The sequence below is a fragment of the Eubalaena glacialis genome, chromosome 8 (genome assembly GCF_028564815.1).
Source record: "Eubalaena glacialis isolate mEubGla1 chromosome 8, mEubGla1.1.hap2.+ XY, whole genome shotgun sequence".
Taxonomy (NCBI): Eukaryota; Metazoa; Chordata; class Mammalia; order Artiodactyla; family Balaenidae; genus Eubalaena; species Eubalaena glacialis.
The window spans coordinates 109721366-109742140 of NC_083723.1; the positions used below are offsets into that span (position 1 = coordinate 109721366).

The window sequence follows — 20775 nt, forward strand, 5'->3', positions numbered from 1 at the left end:
GATGCAGGAAAAAAAAAAAGACTTTAGCTAGCTTGAACAAATGTTTATTAGAATAGAGATATTTATTCCACTACCTCTGCAGGCTTAATGTGACTTTAAAAATATAATTATAAAAGGAAAGATGAATCAGAAAATATGAATATATTAAATAAGTACAGGAGTAGAAAATGCTTTGCTAACATGTTTTTTTTTCCCTCAATTACACAAGATGAAGGTCATAGACGTGTGTAGGACACTGACAGGCAAGACTGGATGAGAAGTAGATTTAAATCTCAAAATTAAACAAAAAAGACAGGTAATTAACTGGAGACTCAGCTACAAACATATCAATTAATGTTCAAGATGATTGAATTAGGCACTTTGTTATTATATCAAAATGATATGACTCTTGTTAGCATACGATTGGCAGTAAATGAAAAAAAAATGTAAATTTCCTCTATACAGTGCATAAATGCTAGCCTACAGAGACGGTTATTTGAGGACTGTAGTTATCTATTAGTATCATTAAAAAGTCACTAATATAGTATTTTCTACATTTTATTTTTTGTTTAATTTTAGATCATGGAATTATTAATTTTTTTTTAACTTAGATGTACATTCAATACCATTCTTTTTTCTCTCATTTGGAGTCTTAATAAAAGAAGAAATTAATCCCTCTAATTTAGTCCTACTCAGCCCTTCAGAAGGTGCGGTTGAGAATGATGTTCTGTGCCATTGTGATGGTGGCAAGAATACCTGTTATCTCTCTGGGGTAGGAGCAGGAAGAGGTGTTCCTAAGACAGGGACAGACACAGTGCACAACCACCACTGAAAAGTCCCATGCCTGCTATTCTCTCCCTAATGCCATTTCTACTGGTAGCTGCTCTCTGCTGCAGGCTTACTTCCCTGCTAGATGACGAAGGACCCCTTGCCTTCTCGCCCCTATCTTATTGCACCTTTTCCTGTTCCCAGTCTACCATACTCTTTCCTCCCTCTATGTGTTTGCGCATGCCCTTTCCTCTTCCTGAGATGCCCTCTGCTCATCCCACCCCTGCCTCCTGTACCTCTCCAGTTCGGCTCTCAGGATACAGCTCAGGTATCAACTCCTCCAGCATCTCCTCCCCATAACCCTCTCCCTTTCTGCATCTCACCCTGCTTCCCTCCTGGGTTAGGAGCTCACAGTCTTTGGGGGAGTTAAGCAAATAAGCAACTTAGAGCAGGGTGAGTACTACTGCTAGAGGTAAAGATAATATGTAAATATGTTAAAAAGAGACCAGTAGAAAAATGAAAAATAATAATGTAACTACACTGAGAAGGGGAAATTGATATGATTGGGGGGTGGGAAGAGGGGACATAAGTAAGCTAATTCCTCACCCATCCACGGAGCAGGAGGTCAGTATAAAAATTCTAAAATGAATGTATCAATGCATAGCAGTTTCCACAGATTTATATACAGTGGTGGATATAACCACTGGAAGAATTAGAAACAGAAATTGTTTTTTTTAAAAAGTTGTAGGTGCTTCTTTCTGGGGCATAAGACTGAGGTGAGGGGGGAGGCTGGGACAGGGGATCACTGTTCATCATTATCGGTTATTTAACCATGAGTAATTAGTACTTAGCTTTTAAATTTTTATTTGCTTAAAAAAATTTCCACATGTCCTCAAACCCTGTTAGTATTCACTGCCAGTTCACCAATTGTTCACAAATACACTATCATTCTAACATTTTTTTATCCCTGAAAAAATATCTTAATCTTAAGCCATCTTCAGTTTTCTGCCAATTTTATGTGAAGCATTTACTCCTCTCTGTAGTATACTTTGCCCCAGAGATTCCCATATCTCTCTTTGTCTTCCTCCTAAGACCCCCCCACCAATTGCTCAATCCCTTCCCCAGAGAGCTACCTTGAAGACATGACACTTATTTCCTCAGTTTCAGAATTATTGCCATTGCTTGAGATCCGTTGTTTAGTGTCTGCTCTGAATAGATTTAAAATTCTTAAAAGGAAATTGTATGGCAATTTGAGAAATAACCAGAATCATCAATAAACTGGAATACTCTCTGAGGAAGTTCAATGCTATATAAATTTTGAAATCTATAATAATTCTTGGTAGTTGAAAAACCAAAGTATATGTTTAACTTATAAGTAATTACTGGTTATTTTAATTCTATATATTGATAATCTGTTTTGAAGCTTAAGAAGTGTTCTTTATAGAAAACGATTGCTATTTCTAGGAATGCATAACTTAGAGTGGCTCCTGGCAGAAAAACTGCGCACCTCTGAAAGTCCCAGCACCTACAGAAAAAAAACCTGGTACCTTATTGTTTATATCCTGTGTTGCTGGACAACATCCTACAAAGTAGCCAGGCTTATTTGAGTGGCTTGGCTAAAGAAAGATGCATTCATGTTCCAAGCTAACCGAGCATTTCAAGTGCAACTTTATTCCAAGTTGAATCTGAATCACAACTCTGAGCGGTGCCGTCAGCCTGAAAATAATGTGCTGCTTCCCAATTCGCTCTTTGCTTGTTGTGACCTAGTATCGATTTTCATGGAACTTTTCACTGTATTTACATACTGATATATCAGTGTACTCATCTACTTGGTACCAAAAAGGGAGGTACAGAATGTGGAGAAAACCCTGAGACTGAGCCCTGAGTTCCTACCCCACCTTATCCCTAATTCTCCATGTGTCTTCAGCCAGGTTCCCTCCCTCTTCTGCATCTCCATCCCTCATCTGTAAACAACCTTTTTTAAAAATTTTATTTTATTCAAGTATAGTCGATTTACAAGGTTGTGTTCATTTTTGCTGCACAGCAAAGTGATGCAGTTATGCGTATAGATACAGTGGCTCCTGGCAGAAAAACTGCACAGCTCTGAAAGTCCCAGCAGAGGTGGGACTTTCTTTTTCATATTCTTTTCCATTATGGTTTACCACAGGTTACTGAATATAGTTCCCTGTGCTCTACAGTAGGACCTTGTTGTTTATCCATTCTATATATAATAGTTTGCATCTGCTAGCCCCAAACTCCCAATCCACCCCTCCCCCACTCCCCCCTTTGGCAACCACAAGTCTGTTCTCTGTCTGTGAGTCTGTTTCATAGATAAGTTCACTTGTGTGATATTTTAGATTCCACATATGAGTGATATCATATGGCATGTGTCTTTCTCTTTCTGACTTACTTCACTGAGTATGATAATCTCTAGGTCCATCCATGTTTGCTGCAAATGGCATTATTTCATTCCTTTTTATGGCTGAGTAGTATTCCATTGTATATATGTACCACATCTTTATCCATTCATCTGTCAATGGACATTTAGGCTGTTTACATGTCCTGGCTATTGTGAATAGTGCTGCTATGAACATAGGGGTGCATGTATCTTTTTGAATTATAGTTTTGTCTGGGTATATGCCCAGGAGTGGGATTGCTGGATCATATGGTAATTCATTTTTAGTTTTCTGAGGAACCTCCATACTGTTCTCCATAGTGGCTGTACCAACTTACATTCCCACCAATGTACAATGTAGGAGGGTTCCCTTTTCTCCACACCCTCTCCAGCATTTGTTATTTGTAGACTTCTTTTTTTTTTTTTTTTTAATTTATTTTTGGCTGTGTTGGGTCTTCGTTTCTGTGCGAGGACTTTCTCCAGTTGCGGCGAGCGGGGGCCACTCTTCATCGCGGTGCGTGGGCCTCTCACTGTCGCAGCCTCTCCCGTTGCGGAACACGGGCTCCAGACGCGCAGGCTCAGTAGTTGTGGCTCACGGGCTTAGTTGCTCCGCAGCATGTGGGATCTTCCCAGACCAGGGCTCGAACCCGTGTCCCCTGCATCGGCAGGCAGACTCTCAACCACTGCGCCACCAGGGAAGCCCCTATAGACTTTTTAATGATGGCCATTCTGACTGGTGTGAGGTGGTACCTCATTGTAGTTTTGATTTGCATTTCTCTAATAATCAGTGATGTTGAACATCTTTTCATGTGCCTATTGGCCATCTGGATGTCTTCTTTGGTGAAATGTCTATTTAGGTCTTCTGCCCATTTTTCAATTGGGTTGTTTGTTTTTTTGTTATTGAGTTGTATTAGCTGTTTGTATATTTTGGAGATTAAGCCCTTGTGTAAATGACAACCTTTGATTCTCAAACTTCTAGGCTGGTTTTGTGAGTGTGTGTGCGTGTGCATGCACACCCACACACACGCTTTAACTAACATATTAGGTCATATTTTATGTCTAGTAAAGTTGTGTTTTTATGTTGTGTATTTACACTTTAGAATAGGTTGGAGCCCTTTATATAATCAGTACACTTAGTACATTCTGTCCATTTTGTAGAATTTTGAATATAATTTTTCTATTTTTTTAGCTACTAAGGGTTCTGGTTTTAGTATGTTTACATTTTTGGCATATTTTTGGTAAACATTCATCATTTATTTGATATCTCAGAATCACAACTTTCAATTATAAAGCTGTTTTGATAAGAAAACTTGGTCAATTCCTTGATGATTATTGTTTTCCAGAAAAACATCGTCATAAAAGCAGAAAGTGCCTGTAAAGGCTTTTGAAACCAGGGTCCTTGATCAGATCAGGATTCAGCACTATCAGAGGAGTAAGGTTAATGACAAGCATGCTTCTAACATCATTGCTTTAGAATTTTGTTGTTGAATGTCAGGCCTAGAGTGAGACACACAACAGTCGCTCAATAAATGCTTGGTGACTGTATGTCTGTACTCATGTACTACTTGATATACAAGTAAAGGAGTTAAATAAGAGTAAGGATAGCATAGAAGGAATCTTAGAGTATAGGGTGTGTATTAGTTTGCTCGGGCTGCCTTATCAAAATACCCTGAACTGGGTGCTTTACACAACAGAAATTTATTTCTCACTGTCCTAGAGGCTGGGAAGTCCAAGATCAAGGTGCTGGTCAATTCATTTCCCAATAAAGGCTCTCTTCTGGGCTTGCAGAGGCCTGTTTACTTGCTGTGAACTCACAGGTCAAGGAGAGAACAAGAGATTTCTCTCAGGTTTCTTCTTATAAGGGTACTGATCCCATCATGAGAGCTCCACCTTCATCATGACTTAATTACCTCCGAAAGATCCCATCTCTAAATACCGTCACTTTGGGGTTGGAAGCCTCAACATATGAATTTGGGGGACTACATCTCAGTTCATAGCAAGGTGAAGATACTTAACTGTTTACCTTTACCTGTTACAGTCTGAGCTGTAATTTTACATTAATGATTGGAAATTAGTCAAATAAAAAGGCTAACTGTTTAATGTATAGAGTATGTTGCTACTAATACAGGCAAAGGGACAAAAGTTATGCTTCCCAGGAAGAAAAATGGCAACTTAAATTAAAACTATGATTGTAGAGAAAATTTAAAGAATTTCTTGTCAAATGACTTACGCAGTTCTGAGTCAAATAGGAACAGGGTTGTTTTTTCTACATAATGAATCTCCTGTAATGTAGTATTTGAACTTATCACCTAGTCATCTTCTGTTGACCTGTGATTAAAATCTTGGCCTTTAATTGGAGGCTCACTGTTTGAACCTTGATGTTTTGCCACCAGCCCAGCCTATACAGACTTTTGATAAAAAGGGTGATGTTTTTCTGTCTGTCTGTCAGGCAGCGAACCCAGGTAGAGGTAAAACTGCCTGTAGCAGAATGGTGCCTGAGCTTCAGTCTCTAGACCTTTGCCCTGCCATCACCTTGGTAAACCTCTAGCCTTTCTTTTCTAGAAGAGACTTATTTGAGCATGATAGTTTTTCTGTGCTCACCCATGAGAATATAGCACATAAACTACTCCAGAATTCCTATACAAGGACAGAAAGATGAAATGACAGAAGAAATTCTGCGTTTATGCCTACGTGGATTGAACATGTCAGAACATAACTGGCTGTCATGCTGAATTTTCTCTCTCCAGATCTGAAAGGAGAACAGAGTGAACAGTTTGCAAGAGCTCTGACTGTTTTAGTAATATTGTTTATGTTTTTAATTTAGTGCATTAAATTCTCACCATACAAGTTATGTTGTACCTCGTACAAAACCTTTGTTTCCCAAAACTCAACACACTGGGAAGAAACTTAAAGAGTACTGTCAAGAGATCCAGTTAGGAAGCAATTCCTAGGAGATGCTGTTCTAGGAACTATTCTGGGCACGGGAGATACTGATTTTGAAACGTGCATCAGTTTTCCATCTATTTCTCATTTCTGATTTTTTTCCCCTAAACTTAAACTTGTTTTAATTTGGAAAGTTTTAAACCCATAGAAAAGTTGAAATAACAGTCCAATAACTGCATATATACCCTGACTTAGATTTACTGACTGTTAACATCTTGCCATCCCCTCTCAGTTTCCTCTCCAAATATATAGACACACTTCCCTCTTGCCAAATCATCTAAAAGTAGGCTAAAGATATCATGACTTTTTACTTTTAAATTCTTAGCATGACTCTCCCAAGAACAAGGGCATTCTCCTACTCACCCGCATTATTACCATGTGCTTTATGTTGCTGCCGTAACAGATTACCAGTGGCTTAAGACAATACGGATTCATTTTCTTACAGTTCTGTAGGCGAGAAGTCCAATACAAGTCTCAATGGGCTAAGATCAAGGTGTCTGCAGGGTTTCATTCCTTCCTGGAGGTTCTAGGGGAAAATCCATTTCCTTGCCTTTCCAGCTTCTGGAGGCCAACCTCATGCTCTGGTCTGTGACCTCCTCCTCCATCTTCAAAGCCAGCAACCTAGCCTCTCTCTGAGCCTTCTTCCATCATCACATCTCTCTCCCTGACCACAGGTAGGAAAGCTTCTTCACTTTGTGATTAGATTTGGTCCACCCAGATAATCCAGGATAATACCCCCATCTCAATGTCCTTAACTAATCATATCTGCAAAATCATTTTTGCCTTATAAAGTAACATAATCATAGGTTCCCAAGATGAGGGTATAGACATCTTTGAAGGGCCATTGTTCTGGCTACCACACCACACGTAACAAAACGAGCCTTCATTCAAAGTTTATCCAGCATACAGTCTATAGTCAAATTTCCCCAATTACCAAAAAAGTGTCATGGATCCAATCAAGGTTTACACATTATAATATGTCTCTTTGGTTTCCACTAATCTATAACAGCCTCATCAGCTCCCTCTCTTTTTCATGACATGGAATCCTTTGATAAAGAGTCTAGGCCAGTTACCAAGTAGAGATCTGAATTTAGCTAAAAGTTTCTTTGTGATTATATCCAGACTGAACATATCTGTCAAGAATACCCATGTAGGTGGTGTTTTGTGCTTCCCACTATGTCACTTCATATAAAGTCTGGCTGTGCTGCTACTGGCAATGCCAAGCTTGACTTTTTGTTTAAGGTAGTGACTGCCAGATTTCCCCATTGGAAAGGTGGGGGGTTTCTCTATAAAATGCTTGATAGAAGTTCGCCATCTTTGGGAGACACAATCAAGGAACACATTCACAGAGCCAGACTTTAACACAGCATTTTTCAAACTGTGGGTCATGGCATATTAGCAAATTACAAAATCATTCTAGTGGACTTTGAACCCCCCAGGGGAACTAGGACAGGGCCTGGGTAATGGTGGATTCCTAATAAATATCTGCTAAAGAATGTATGGCTCAATAATAGGTAGATAACCCAATTAAAAAATGATCAAAGGGAATTCCCTGGTGGTCCAATGGTTAAGAATCCGCCTTCCAATGCAAGGGACGCGGGTTCGATCCCTGGTTGGGGAACTAAGATCCCACGTGCCACAGGGCAACTAAGACTGTGCGCCGCAACTACTGAGCTCACGTGCTCTAGAGCCCATGCACCACGACAAAGAGCCTGCGTGCCGCAACTAAGACCCGGCGCAGCCAAATAAATAAATTAATTAATTTAAAAAAAAAATGATCAAAGCGTCAGAATTGCAGCTGCTCTAAAGAAGGTATACAAATCGTCAGTAAGCACATGAATAGATGCTCGGTATCACTAGCCATCAAGGAAATGAAGATCAAAACCACGAGACACTACTTCACATCCACTAAGCTGACTATAATTTTAAAAGATGGGTAATCACAAGTGTTGGCAAGGATGTGAAGAAATTGGAACCCTCGTGTACTACTGGTGGAAATGTAAAAATGATGCACCCACTTTAGAAAACAGTCTGACATATTCTCAAAGGGTTAGAGTTACCATATATGACCCAGCAATTCCATTTCTCGGTATATATACCCAAGAGAAATGAAAACATACATCCACACAAAAATTTAGATGTGAATGTTCATAGCAGCATTATTTATAATAGCCAACAAATGGAAACAACCCAACTCTCCACCAAGTGATGAACAGATAAACAAAATGGGATAGATCCATGATATATCCAGTGCGACACTATTTGGTAATAGAGGAAGTACTGCTGTATGCATGAACACGGATGAACCTTGAAACCATGTTAAGTAAAAGAAGCCAGTCACAAAAGATGACATATTGTGTGATTCCATTTATATTAATAGGAATTATATATGAATGTCCAGAATAGGGAAATCTATAGAGACAGAAAGTAGATTAGTGGTGACCTAGGGCTGGGGTTGAGGATAAATGGGAAGTCTAACAGGTGCAGGGTTTCTTTTTGGAGGAGATAAAAATGTTCTAAGTTAATTGTGTGATTGTGTGACTCTCTGACTGTACTAAAAACCAACCATTGAACTGCACATGCTAAGTGGGTAAATTTTATGGTATATGAATTCTATCTCAGTAAAGCTATTATTTTAAAAAATGCCCGTGACCGAGCCCCACCCATGCCAATTAAAGTTGAATTTTGGCAGGTCGAGTTTGTCATCAGGCATTTTGTTTAAACTTCTCTAGTTAAGTTTTTAATGTCTAGCCAGGGTTATAGCTACTGGTTTAGACTAACTACCAAGATCCTTCTCAGTGCCAGAACACTGTAAATCCAAAAGTCTAGTGCTTTATGCCTGTCCCAGTGAACAAGGTGATTTAAAAGCACAAGGCGACAAGCTGGTGGTCACCCCCCAACACACCTTAATAATAGTCATGATTAATTTCTTTGGCTGACATCTCTGAGTGAGTAGAAACCCCAGTTCCCCTGCAATATATATATATGGCAAGTATATTAAGAGTATTGCAAGTTTCTAAATCATGGACAGACAGTAGGCAAAGAAAGCAAATGAAAAATCTTTGATTGTGATTATTGAAGGAGGAGACAAATTTCTGAAGAGGAGAAATTACTTATTAAGTATGAAAAATAGCTACTCACATGATTGTGTGTGATGAAAACTATTGAAGGATAGACTTAGTGATGAGGTTTAGCAGTTTCTAGGAAGAAAAAAATAATATTGTAATCAAGGTAACTGGACTATTTTATTTCTTTTTATTTACGAGGGTTTAGCCAAGATCATTTTAGAAAAAGTTTTTAAAAACCTGTTTAAAGAAACCATCAGAATGGTACCACCTCCATTATTTTTGACACAGACAAATTAGACAAGTTTTGAAAGTGTTGAAGATTAAGCAGTTGTAAAAAGCAGGAGCGATAGATGGAAGTGTCATTGTCACATCTCGTAAGAATCACTCGGTATTATTAGGAATCTAGGTAGGTGACCTCACCCTTTTATAACCTTCATCAGTTTAAGCTCTGACAGATAATGGCTAACTGGTCTTTACAGGTTACCTTAACATGTCTCAGTTTCTCTGTCTATACAACAGAACTAATTAATCCCATGCCAAAGAATTTAATCAAGTTCCAGCTGCAGTGAATATGGTCAGACATCTTATTAGGTCTAGTATAAGTCAAGGTCTGATCCAGAAAACAGAAACCACTTCCAAGTATTCCCATAAATTCCTTCAAGTGGGAATTAAATGTAGGGAATTGGTTATTACAGGTGAATGAGGATCTGAGTGTCAAACAGGACATTAGGAGAACCTGTAGATTAGCAACAGCAAGGAGCCACTGCCTCCCTTTAGCTCTTTCCAAAGGGAAGAGCCATTTACTGGAGCACAAAGGTACCCAAAGGAATTTGGGGCATGGTAGGAGCTAGAGCCAAAAAGGAGATGTGTCTGCTATTGGAGATACGACCCAAGGCAGAGTGGGAGGGAGAGGAATAGCAATGCCCTGACTTCTTCTCCTTTCCCTTTAGCCTTCAGTTTCCCATCAGGGCCTCCCATTGTCAGTACCCAGCTGAGAACCTGGAAAATAGCTGGCAGGAGTCAACCCCTGCCTCCCCCTGATACAGATCACAGCAAAGGTGAGGAATGGATCTTAGGGCGAACAAGCCTGGACTTTCAGGGTTCACCCCTTTTTTATTCTGTATCCATTAAAACTTGGTACTTCTGCCCAATTCAAGGTAACTACTCATCATTTAAAGGAATTCTCCCTCTCTCCCCAACAAGGGTGAGTCAGCCTCATCCATCATTGAATTCATCTCAAGTCTAGGATCTCTGCAGTCCCATGTCAAGGCAGATGTGATTCCTCATATATGGTGACCTCTGAACTAGAATGGAAAGTTAATACTACCAGCTCCTCATGTAAAATAGTAGAAGAAATAGCACCTCACACCCATTAGGATGACTATTATTTTTAAAAATAAAATTAAAAATAAAACGGAAAATAGTAGATTTTGATGAGGATGTGGAGGAGTTGGAACCCATGTGCATTGCTGGTAGAAATGTAAAATGATGCAGCTGCTCTGGAAAACAGTTTGGTGGTTCCTCAAAATGTTAAACATAGAATTACCATATAAGCCAGCAATTCCATTTCTCTGTATATACCCAAAAGAATTGAAAGCAGAGATTCAAACTGATACTTGTGCATCAATGTTCATAGAAGCATTATTCACAATAGCCAAAAGGTGGAAACAATTCAGATGTCCATCCACAGATGAAAGGATAAGCAATATGTGGTATGTACACACAATGAAATACACAGCCTTAAAAAGGAATGAAATTCTGATACATACTATAACACAGGTGAACTTTGAAAATATTATAAGTGAAATAAGCCAGACACAAAGGGACATATATGATTCCACTTATATGAGGTACCTGGAATAGGCAAATTCATAGAGGCAAACTATAGAATAGTGGTTACCAGGGACTGGGAGGAGGAGGGAATGGGAAGTTACTCTTTAATGAGTACAGAGCTTCTCTCTGGAAGATGGAAAAGTTCTAGAAATAGTGATGTTGGTTGTACAACATTGTGAATGTACTTAATGCCGTTAAACTGTACACTTAGAAATTATTCAAATGGTAAGTTTTATGTATATTGTGCCACAAAAATTAGGAGTTTGGGATTAACAGATACACACTACTATATATAAAATAAACAATAAGGACGGAACTATATTCAATATCTTGTAATAACTTATAATGGAAAATATTCTGAAAAAGAATATATATATATATATGTACAACTGAACACTTTGCTGTACACCTGAAACTAACACATATTGGTAATCAACTATACTTCAATTTAAAAAAAAAATAAGGAAGTGGAAAACAAAAAGAAACCCTTGATTAGTATATGCATAAAAATGCAGGGCTGCTGCAGCCTCTATTTCTATAACTGGTCACATTTCTCTAATTGGTGACATTTATTACTTTCTTCTTCTACCATCCATCCCATGTTGCCCTTGCCCTCTGCCAGCGCTCAGCCACTCAGAGTGTTTTACCTATTTGTGTTGAACTGAGCCTTTGTTCCTGAAAAAGGCTGAGTTCTTGGCAGTTCTGCCTTTAGTCGGCTGCTATGGGTTTTTTTCCATGACTGTTACTATGGACCTGGAAATACTAAAAGGGGTTCCAGTGAATCCGACGTAGTCCTCTCTGCCTTTACTGCATAGAAGCAACTCACTTTGCCCTTGGCAATTGAGGTCAGTCCTTCCAGGCATCAAACCTACCCCTTTCTCTGCCTGTTGGTTCAGTAGTGTGAGAAGCCCAAAATAGCTGGTGGACAGTCTCTCTTACCCATATAATTTAGTCATTGTTGTATTTTCTGGTGGAAGCATTCCTTCCTGAGTGCCTCTAGACCAAAGTTGTGGGAACAGGAGCAGAACCTCCATGAGTAGTTTGGTTTTTTTTTTAATTAATTAATTTATTTATTTATTTATTTTTGGCTGTGTTGGGTCTTCGTTTCTGTGCGAGGGCTTCCTCCAGTTGCGGCAAGCGGGGGCCGCTCTTCATCGCGGTGCGCGGGCCTCTCACTATCGCGGCCTCTCTTGTTGCGGAGCACAGGCTCCAGACGTGCAGGCTCAGTAATTGTGGCTCATGGGCCTAGTTGCTCCGCGGCATGTGGGATCCTCCCAGACCAGGGCTCGAACCCGTGTCCCCTGCATTGGCAGGCAGACTCTCAACCACTGCGCCACCGGGGAAGCCCCCGTGAGTAGTTTTAATAATGAGAAGAGGGACCATTCCTACTTCTAATCCTTGGATTCCCAGACCTATACTTTCTTGTTATTGGAAAAACAAATAAATAAATAACAGCACTGTATATTGGTCTCTGGAGTCAAAGTACCCCAGCACTCCAGTCTTGTACATGTTGTCTCCCAACTGGACCATAGCTGAATCCTGCATCAGCCATTTCACCCAGTAAGTTTCTTGGCCAGCAACATTGTTGAATAGCACACCATGATTGCGAATAAGAGCTTGAATAAATCTCCTGATAGTGGTGCCGAAACATTTGGATCGAAACATTTCAGGCAAGGAAAGCAATTCCGTTCTCAGAGTGGGTACAGCACTGCCCCCTCCAGGACGCAAGGCGTCTGGTCATCTGCTTCTCCACCTGAGCCAGCCCGTGTCTTTCCCCTGCTCTGTTCTGGATCATAGGGGACTGCCCTTTGGACAGCGTTTCCTGGCTCTTGGGGCAGTTATCTTACAGCGGGACAGCAATGGGAAATAGTAGTAGAAGATTTGGGGAGTGGGACAGGGTCTGAGCATGTATGTTATGTGGTCAAATGTAGCCCAGATCTGCAAATCAGTCACTTTGAAACTATTTGTGATGTTTCTTTCATAAGTGCATTTAGTCTGTTGAAAGTGCACTTTTTTTTTTTCCTTCCTAAGATCTCAGGGGATAACAGAATGATTTAAACACTAAATGGAGACAATTTTCACATCTTTGGCAAACTTCTCTTAAATGAATTGTCAGATCGACCTCTTTAAAGATTATAAATTGTGTGGTAAAATTAAATTAAACAGGTTTTACACTCTTGGCAAAGTTCTCTTAAATGATTTCTTGTCAGATTCAAGCTCTTTAAAGATTATAATTGTGTGGTAAAATTAAACTTAACAGGTTTAACACACTCCTTCAGTGTTTTAGGCTTCTACGTGAGCATGCTGGCCTACTGATAATAAAGGTGACTTCTCACATAGGTTCAGTGCCTGAAGCATACAAGTTTTGGGTTCTGATGTCTGTTCCTGGGTATATCAGACAATCTTTAGGCCATGACTGAATGCCTCTTATTTCACCTTCTCCAGATAATGATTATTCTGCTGCCCATTTCACATAAACATATTGAATGTCTTCATTCAATAATGCGCTTTCATAATAAGCAGAAGATGAAGGCTAAGTAAAAATTCAGATCTACAAAGAAGAAACAGTACTAACCCAGACGCTGGGGGGTAGTCGTTCTAGACATGAGACCTCCACAGTGGACACTGGCTGCCATCTGTTTCTTTGGTTTTTTTGAGAACATTTTTTAAAAATTGAAGTATAGTTGATTTACAGTGTTTCAGGTGTACAGCAAAGTGATTCGACTATACAAATACATATATATCTATTCTTTTTCAGATTCTTTTCCATTATAGGTTATTACAAGATATTGAATATAGTTCCATGTGCTATAGAGTAGGTCCTTGTTTATCTATTTTATGTATAGTAGTATGTGTCTGTTAATCCCAAATTCCTAATTTATCCCTACCCCCCTTCCCCCGTTGTTAACCATAAGTTTGTCTTCTATGTCTGTGAGTCTATTTCTGTTTTGTAAATAAGTTCATTTGTATCATTTTTTTAGATTCCACATATAAATAATATCATATGATATTTGTCTTTCTCTGTCTGACTTACTTCACTTAGTATGATAATCTCTAGGTCCATCCATGTTGCTGCTAATGGCATTATTTCATTCTTTTTGATGTCTAGGTAGTATTCCATTGTGTGTACACACACACACACACACACCATATCTTCTTCATCCATTCATCTGTCAGTGGACATTTAGGTTGCTTCCATGTCTTGGCTATTGTAAATAGTGCTGCTATGAGCATTGGGGTACATGTACCTTTTCAAATTATAGTTTTGTCTGGATGTATGCCCAGGAGTGAGATTGCTGGATCTTATGGTAACTCTATTTTTAGTTTTTTAAGGAACCTCCAAACTGTTCTCCATAGTGGCTGCACCAATTTACATTCCCACCAACAGTGTAGGAGAGTTCCCTTCTGACTGCATCTTGAGCAAGGCTGAAGCCACGGTCCAAACCAGCTTTTAGACCAACCAACCGTTGCCTCCAGTTTGGCTCAAGTAACTGTAATACCCATGTCCTCCAATTTTCCAGGTTAAAATGCTTGATGCGTCCATCTGAAAGGTTTTCTCATTTGTGGTAGGGCTTTTAGGTTTTTGTTTTTACTCATAAGGTAAACATGTTCATTGGAGAAAGTATAGAAAATACAGAGAAACACAAAGCATGATCCAGTCACACAATTAACATTTTGGTATATAGATATCCAATCTTTTTTCAGTTCATATAGATATATAATTATGTTCTTTTTAAATATAGAGTGCCTACAGGTTATTTTTACTCAACTTCATATTATGGCTAAAAATAAACTATATCAAACATTTTTTCTATGGTATCAAATATTTTCTACTATGTAATTTCTAATGACTGCATAGTTCTCCACAGTGTGGATATGCCATAATTTATTTAATAAATTAGAGGGTTTAGGAAAAAATCTGTAGTTGAGCAGCTAGAGCCATCCCCTTAAGGTTATTGTAACACATAAAACCCGTCCACCAAACTCTTTGACATACACAAATCCTCGAAGGAATGGTTTTTCGTGTGAAATGGTTATAGCTGTCAATCATTTATTCTCCATGTCATGGCTCTGGTGCTCTCTCCAGGTTTTTAGGGGGTGATTATGGATTCCTGTCAAATGAGATGTCTACTATGTATTCAACACGAGGCAGTTTGTATTTTTCTCCGTCTATTGCTTTCCCGTCGGAGGAAGTTAAGCAAATCTCTGTGAGCCAAAGGGGAATGGGATAGACGTCTAGTGCTGGCAGCACGCGGCAGACATGCTTGGGCCCCAGAGATCCCGCATAAGTAGATTAGACTGCTACATAAATACATTTGTCTTGATTGTCACTTTCCACCCAGGGTTACACCTACATGCGTAAAAATGGCTCCAAGCCTGGTTTTCAAAGGCAGTTTGCCTCCCTTGTTGCTTTTTAGCCACCCAGCTCACAGGCGTTTTTTGTGTTACAGCTATCAAAGATGATTAAGGGGCTGGGAGAGTTGATATATAAGGACAGATTAAGAAAACTAAATATTTACAACTTGACTGAGTGATAGCCAAGGGGATGATACTATAACTGTCTGCTGGGCTCAAATCATGGAAGAGATATTGTTTTGCTTTCCCCAGTAACTCAATTTTAGGGATATCTAAATTCAGAGAAAGTTTTCTGAAGATGACATCACTTATGCTAATTAGATAATTGTGTCAGTTGAAATTACATTTCGCTGCTTACTAGCAGAAACTTGGAATAGCAGTGGCTTAAACAAATAAGGTTTCATTTTCTCTCCTATAACATGAAGCCCAGAAATGTATCCTCTGGGGCCGTGTGGCAGTTCCATGATGTCGTCCGTGCCCCCATGCCCTCCTGTCTTTGGCGCCATTATTCTCAGCATGATATTCATATTCAAGGTCACCTGGTATTTGAAGAAGAGCTACCACAGCTTCACTTACCTTGGCTGAATTCTAGAAAGGGGAAGGCAAAAGAGGTCCCTGCCAACTAAGACTGCTTGGAAGAACTTTCTCGGAAGCCCATTTCCTGATTCCAGTTTACATCTCATTGACCACCACATCAACAAGAGGGGCTGGGAAATTGAGCAGGGTTTTTGGTTTGGTTGATTTTGTTTTTACATTGGGTACCTTGCTTACCACAGCCATATCAAGGTCCTTTGACTGAGAAGGCGTGGGAACATGACTACCGGGTAGGCAACTGGTGGTTTCTGTCACAATGACTTACCTCTTAAAGCTTCTGAGAAGTCTGGACTCCGAGACACAGTGACATTTGCTATGATGTTCCATTTGTAAAACTAGCCCTTGCGATCTAATTTATTTACTTCTCATCACTCATCTATTTCAATTTATTTGTCACAGCATACCCTGGGTTGATGCTAAATAAACCAGCCATCTCAGCAGACCTGAGAATAATAATAACTACAACTTACTAGCTTTTACCCAGTTCCATGCACTGTGTTATGCACTTCACATCACCTGAATGGTTTGCTTCAAAATCCTCCAAGGGGGATGGGGAGTAGATATGGATAAATGAAATCATACTCACCATGAGTTGCTAATAATTGAAGCTGAGCAATGGCTATATGGAAGTTTGTTATTGTTTATATACTCTTCTCTCTACTTTTGTAATAATGGAAATTTTCCTGGTAAAGATCTTTAAATCACCTCATCTACATCTGACATTATTTCATATGAGGTCGGTACTATTACCCCTAGCTAACAGTGCTCGCGGCAGTTAAGCAGCATCACACAGTGAGTGAGTGGCAGATTTAGGATTCAGACCCAGGTCTGCCTGACTTAGAAGCCTGTGCTCTAACCCTTATTATTCAAAGAAAGCATGCTTCCCCGGTAAGGAGACTGAAACTCGTCAGAAATGTAGATTTTCAGGCCCCACCCAAGCCCTATTACAGGACCCCCGAATAAGGTTTGTTTGCACACCCGGGGTTCCCATGCTCTGTCCACTGCACTGTTATTGCCTTCGTAGCCACAACTTAACCAACTCAATCGTGAGTTTCCCATAAAAAATGTTACCCTCTGTTGAAGCAAGAAGCCTTATCGTGAGTCACTACTTGGTAGCATTTAATAATAATTGAATAGGCATTTAATTCAGAGCAGTTAACCTCTTTCAACCTTGAGTGTCTGCTGTAGTGCTGAGCACTAAATGCCTGTGTGTCAATTAAGCATCGTTCTATGTGTCAGCTGCTAATAATCACTGCTTGCTTGAAACTTAGTTTGGTTTGTTCTATTGAAATAACGCCCTTGCTTCTATTAACTTAAGGTGTTGTGAGTTTTAAAAGTTTTGGGACTTACAGAAAACTGTTCAGCTACCTGTTCTACCTTCCGGCAGCATCATCTCTGCTTACCCGCCTCTGTATAACTTTCCTGAAAAGACATGATTTTTCTCCCTAACATCTTCAGTCATCTTGTATCATTCCAGCCCTGTTTTTTTTTTGTTTTTTTTTGTTTTTAATTTATTTATTTATTATTTATGGCTGTGTTGGGTCTTCGTTTCTGTGCAAGGGCTTTCTCTAGTTGCGGCGAGCGGGGGCCACTCTTCATCGCGGTGCGCGGGCCTCTCATTATCGCGGCCTCTCTTGTTGCGGAGCACAGGCTCCAGATGCGCAGGCTCAGTAATTGTGGCTCACGGGCTTAGTTGCTCCGCGGCATATGGGATCTTCCCGGACCAGGGCTCGAACCCGTGTCCCCTGCATTGGCAGGCAGATTCTCAACCACTGCGCCACCAGGGAAGCCCACCAGCCCTGTTTTTGAAAGAAAGAGAACTATGGGGTAGTTCTTGTGTGTCATGTAGGCAGAACATCAGCCTCCATTTCTCCATCTGTGCCTTCGCTGTGCCATATGGTCTATAGGATTCCTTCCAGTGTCATTCTTCTCTAACCCCACATAACGTGATTTTTCAAGCCCCCCAACACAAAAACATTATGAAGACACTGGACTGTATGTGAAATCCACTTGATTATGTTTTTTCAGCCAGTAAAATGATCCCTCATTGATTCGTACTCGTTTCTCTGTCCGAATAATGAATGCCTTAACGCTGTGTAGCTTCCTTGCCTCAGATCCTTGTTAGAACCAGTAAATGAATGAATGAATAAATGGATGAATGAGGCCTGTCATCCATCTCAACTATAATCTGCTTTCTCACAGAGGCTGGGCCCTCTGCTTTTGAACAGCTTAAAAGATTTTCAAGCTGCCAGGTGAATGTGTTTGTTTTATATATTATAATCACCTTCAAACCATGTATATACTTAACACTCTAAGCTGTTCTTCAACTTCCATAGCAGAAGAGGTAAGGGAAAAACCTACAAAAGAGCAGGCATCAAAGCCATCCCCAGGGACCATCACTGTATAGGTCAGGCCCATTCTGGTTGAAGGTACAAGCATCAGAGTCACTTCATTCTTCTTCCACGAACTCTTTCTCCTACAAGAGTAATTTTAAGCCAGTTTATGTATAAGATAATGTTCTCACAAAATTAAACCTAGGGAAAATAGCATGCTGTAATATAGTGACGATAACAACCATTTTGCTAGACATGCCTTAGAATGTCTTGTCCACCCCTATCTTTTCCATGCTATAAGTAAAGTGTGTTTCTGATTTGTTTTGCAGAGCAGCCTTTGGCAAGGAGTCAGAAGTTCTTATTGGGAACCTGGGTGATAAATTAATCCCTCCACAGGACATCCTCCGTGATGTCAGCGACCTCAAAGCCTTGGCCAACATGCATGAGAGCTTGGAATGGTTAGCAGGTCGAACAAAGTCGGCTTTCTCCAGTCTTTCTACACCCCAGAGTAAGTACCAGCAGGGTGGTTCTTGTGGGGACAGCTGAGGAACTAGACTGAATACTTTCATTTGAAATGCGAGTGTGTCTACACATCGCCATGAGGGGACGTGTCCGAGTTGTTGGAAGATCTGTGCAAGAATTCTGCTTGTGCTGAGCCTCTGGTACTTTGTGATTCTGTGAAAGGAAGTAATCTCAGCTTCCCCATGTGGGGCGTGGGAAGCCAAAAAGGTCCATGTTAACATAGCTTGATGTTAAACCTTAGAAACACCGGATTGTTTAAGATTGAACCACTGTGTCTCAAGAACAGAAAGCAATACATTTTGTCCTTCTTACAACTTCTCAAGGGTAGAAACTGTGTCTCAGAGCTCAAAGCTGAGCACATGGTTGATGTTTTCATTTTAACTGATAGAAAATGAATGAAAAAGTATCTAAAAAGAGAATAATAGAAGTGATCAAGTTGCTAGAAAACAGAGACAATGAGAAAAACATTTATTCTGGAAAAGAGATGGCTGAAAGATAACCTCATTATACATTTCAAGGAAATTAAGGAATAGGGTCTGAAGTAAAAATGGGAAACCTTTTTCTATCAAGGACCAATGACCAATTATTTCAAAAATAATTTGAAAACTTTGGGACACATAAACTTTATTCAATAAGTATAGCACAAATGTTTTTTAAAAGCATTAGTTCAGAAGTGTTAAACAGTTAAAGGCAAAGAAAAAATGATATGAAGAAGGAATAAAGGAGATGGGAGACTTGAATGCATGAATGGAGGGACAGAAAACAGGATAGAAAAAAGCAAAATAACAGCAAGAACATGAAAGAAAACGGAATCAGCTCTGAAGTTAGTATTAGAGTGAACTGTTAGAAGATTATTAGAAGGAAAAAGCTTGTATTATTTGGACTGTGAACTTCAAAGAAAGTTATTTTTTATCATTGTCTCTTGAAAAGTTATTATTGCTTGATTAACCATGATTTCCAGCCCAGAGGGGGAGCAGATGTGGATGAAATAAACCAGAGTAAATTATGCCCAGAAACACAGGCCCCACGGGCACAGTTTAGGAGACCTTTGAATGCTCACTTACTTATGATCTCATGCTGATTGTGTAGCTGTCCTGGGGGTCAACAGGGGGTGAGGAAAGCAGATGGAAGGAGGGGGCTTCTGAGATTATGTATTCTGCTTTAGAAATCTTCTTAAAATATTACTTTTTATTTATACTCTTATTTTTGCACTTTTTAGTATTTAAAATATTACTTTTAGCTGATGATAAAATTGTACATGTTTATTCTTAGAAGTGTATTCACCTACTAAGGATAGTTTGGACTCAGTATTGGGTCTGAGCAGACTCTGCCTAAGTAGGTATCCTTGAGAGGTTTTCAACTTTATAACGACCTCACATCAGGGAACCTGTCACAAGTAGTAGTCAGAATTAGCCATTTTATCTCCCAGACTCACCCGACTCCACCAAAAAAAAAAAAAAAAAAAGTCAGAAAGAGCTGACTCCCTTTTGCTAGTTGCAAAATAAACAGCTCTGAAAAGGGACCAGATGCCTCTTTTCCTAGTTTCCTTTGACTCTTGCAAATGTAGGGCTGCTTGGGTTGGTTTGTTAGTGATGATTGCAAGGAGTCCTCTCATTCGGTGGGCCATCGAAGTCTAATATTTAATAATGTAGCCTCTTATTTTGGCAGCACAGCCTCCTAGATTTCTGTTCTGTCCATCCTAAAAGAGCTCCACAAGGCAAAATAGGACACAGCCTCCATAGCAAGCCACTGAGTGATTCACACAGTCTAACCTGGCTTCAGCTGTTCTCAAAAAGAGAAAGATGCTCTCTGAGTTATGGTCAACTTTGTAATTGCACCATTTACCTGTTGTGTTCACGTCACTGAGAGTCCCTAGTACAGCTGATGTCTAATTCATGTCTTCCAGCACCTCTGTGATTCTGACAAAGACCTCTTGTACCATGCCCATTAATACCGCTCATGTGCTCAGTTCCGTTTTATAGGT

At 39.8% G+C, this 20775-nt stretch overlaps 1 protein-coding gene across 2 annotated transcripts in view; it reads left to right on the forward strand.

Moving 5' to 3' along the window:
- The window catches only part of EXOC4 (exocyst complex component 4), an 843793-nt gene that overhangs the window by 692879 nt on the left and 130139 nt on the right, over window positions 1-20775 (forward strand). For both annotated transcript variants that reach the window (XM_061198739.1, XM_061198740.1), the window contains one exon: window positions 18599-18777. In XM_061198739.1, coding sequence (XP_061054722.1) covers window positions 18599-18777 — 179 coding nt within the window. The remainder of the gene's footprint in view (window positions 1-18598; window positions 18778-20775) is intronic.